Here is a 379-nt window from a genome sequence, read left to right as displayed (position 1 = left end):
GCCGCAGCACTTCCGCCTCTAGCCCCTTGAGGCGCTTCTCACTTTCCCGGTTCTGAGCAAAGATCTCCTCTCGCGAACTGCGCGTCTCCTCCACCTCGCGCCACAGCTCCTTCATCTGGGCCTGGGCGGAACGGAGCGAGTGAGTGGGCCCAGCCAGGTCACAGGGACTGCCCCCAGCCCCGCTACCCTCGCAGTCAGCCCTGTGGGGGCTCCCCGTGAAAAAGCAGAGTCCTGAGGACTTGGGCTTCTGCACCAAGCTCCCAGCCAATGGCTGTGTGACCATGGGCCAGCTCTCTCCCCGTCTCTGAGTCTCACTTCTTTAAAAAAAGAAGCACATCAAAATTAAAGCAAGCGTAAAGTGGGGGTAATATGTGGACTC

The 379-nt window shown here is 59.4% G+C and overlaps 1 protein-coding gene across 1 annotated transcript in view; it reads right to left on the bottom strand.

The window, feature by feature from the left end:
• The window catches only part of MYH14 (myosin, heavy chain 14, non-muscle), a 77,206-nt gene that overhangs the window by 8,905 nt on the left and 67,922 nt on the right, over window positions 1-379 (bottom strand). Inside the window, 1 exon segment of the mRNA XM_010849644.1 lies at window positions 1-121. This exon segment is cut by the window's left edge and continues 3 nt beyond it. Coding sequence (XP_010847946.1) covers window positions 1-121 — 121 coding nt within the window.

Source organism: Bison bison, unplaced genomic scaffold, assembly GCF_000754665.1.
Source record: "Bison bison bison isolate TAMUID 2011002044 unplaced genomic scaffold, Bison_UMD1.0 scf7180017864285, whole genome shotgun sequence".
NCBI classification, from domain to species: Eukaryota; Metazoa; Chordata; class Mammalia; order Artiodactyla; family Bovidae; genus Bison; species Bison bison.
Note: the sequence above shows the minus strand (reverse complement) of the source record. Positions and strands in the feature narration are given on the sequence as shown.